The 331-nt window shown below is 49.8% G+C and overlaps 1 protein-coding gene across 2 annotated transcripts in view; it reads left to right on the top strand.

Moving 5' to 3' along the window:
- LOC116690268 (CAP-Gly domain-containing linker protein 1-like) overlaps positions 1-240 on the top strand; it is a 5,115-nt gene extending 4,875 nt beyond the window's left edge. For both annotated transcript variants that reach the window (XM_032517092.1, XM_032517091.1), the window contains one exon: positions 1-240. This exon is cut by the window's left edge and continues 415 nt beyond it. In XM_032517092.1, coding sequence (XP_032372983.1) covers positions 1-11 — 11 coding nt within the window. In that variant the 3' untranslated portion in view covers positions 12-240.
- Positions 241-331: the final 91 nt, after the last annotated feature.

Below are 331 nucleotides of genomic sequence, written 5' to 3'. Positions count from 1 at the left end.
GGAGGAGCTAAAGGTGTCCTTCAGCAAAGGCTCAGGTGCCCAGACAGAACAACTTATCGAAACCAAAAGTGCCATAGAGAAGCTAAACATAGAACACAAGTTGGCTCTCGAGGAGGCTGGAGCTAAACATGAGGCTGATGCTGCAGCTTGGATTCGGGAGAAGCAGGCACTAAAGGTGCAGCTTTTGTCTTTGATTGAGGACAAGGAGCGACTGGAGGAGTCCCTACGGTCCAGCGTTGAAAGAGTAGAGGAGCAGCACCTTGTGGAAATGGAGGATGTTCTTGGAAAACTTCATGCTGCCGAACTTAGGGTGAAGGAGCTTGAGGAGAAA

This window comes from Etheostoma spectabile, chromosome 5, assembly GCF_008692095.1.
Source record: "Etheostoma spectabile isolate EspeVRDwgs_2016 chromosome 5, UIUC_Espe_1.0, whole genome shotgun sequence".
NCBI lineage: Eukaryota > Metazoa > Chordata > Actinopteri > Perciformes > Percidae > Etheostoma > Etheostoma spectabile.
The sequence above is the reverse complement of the archived record's forward strand: the minus strand, read 5'-3'. Positions and strand labels throughout refer to the sequence as shown.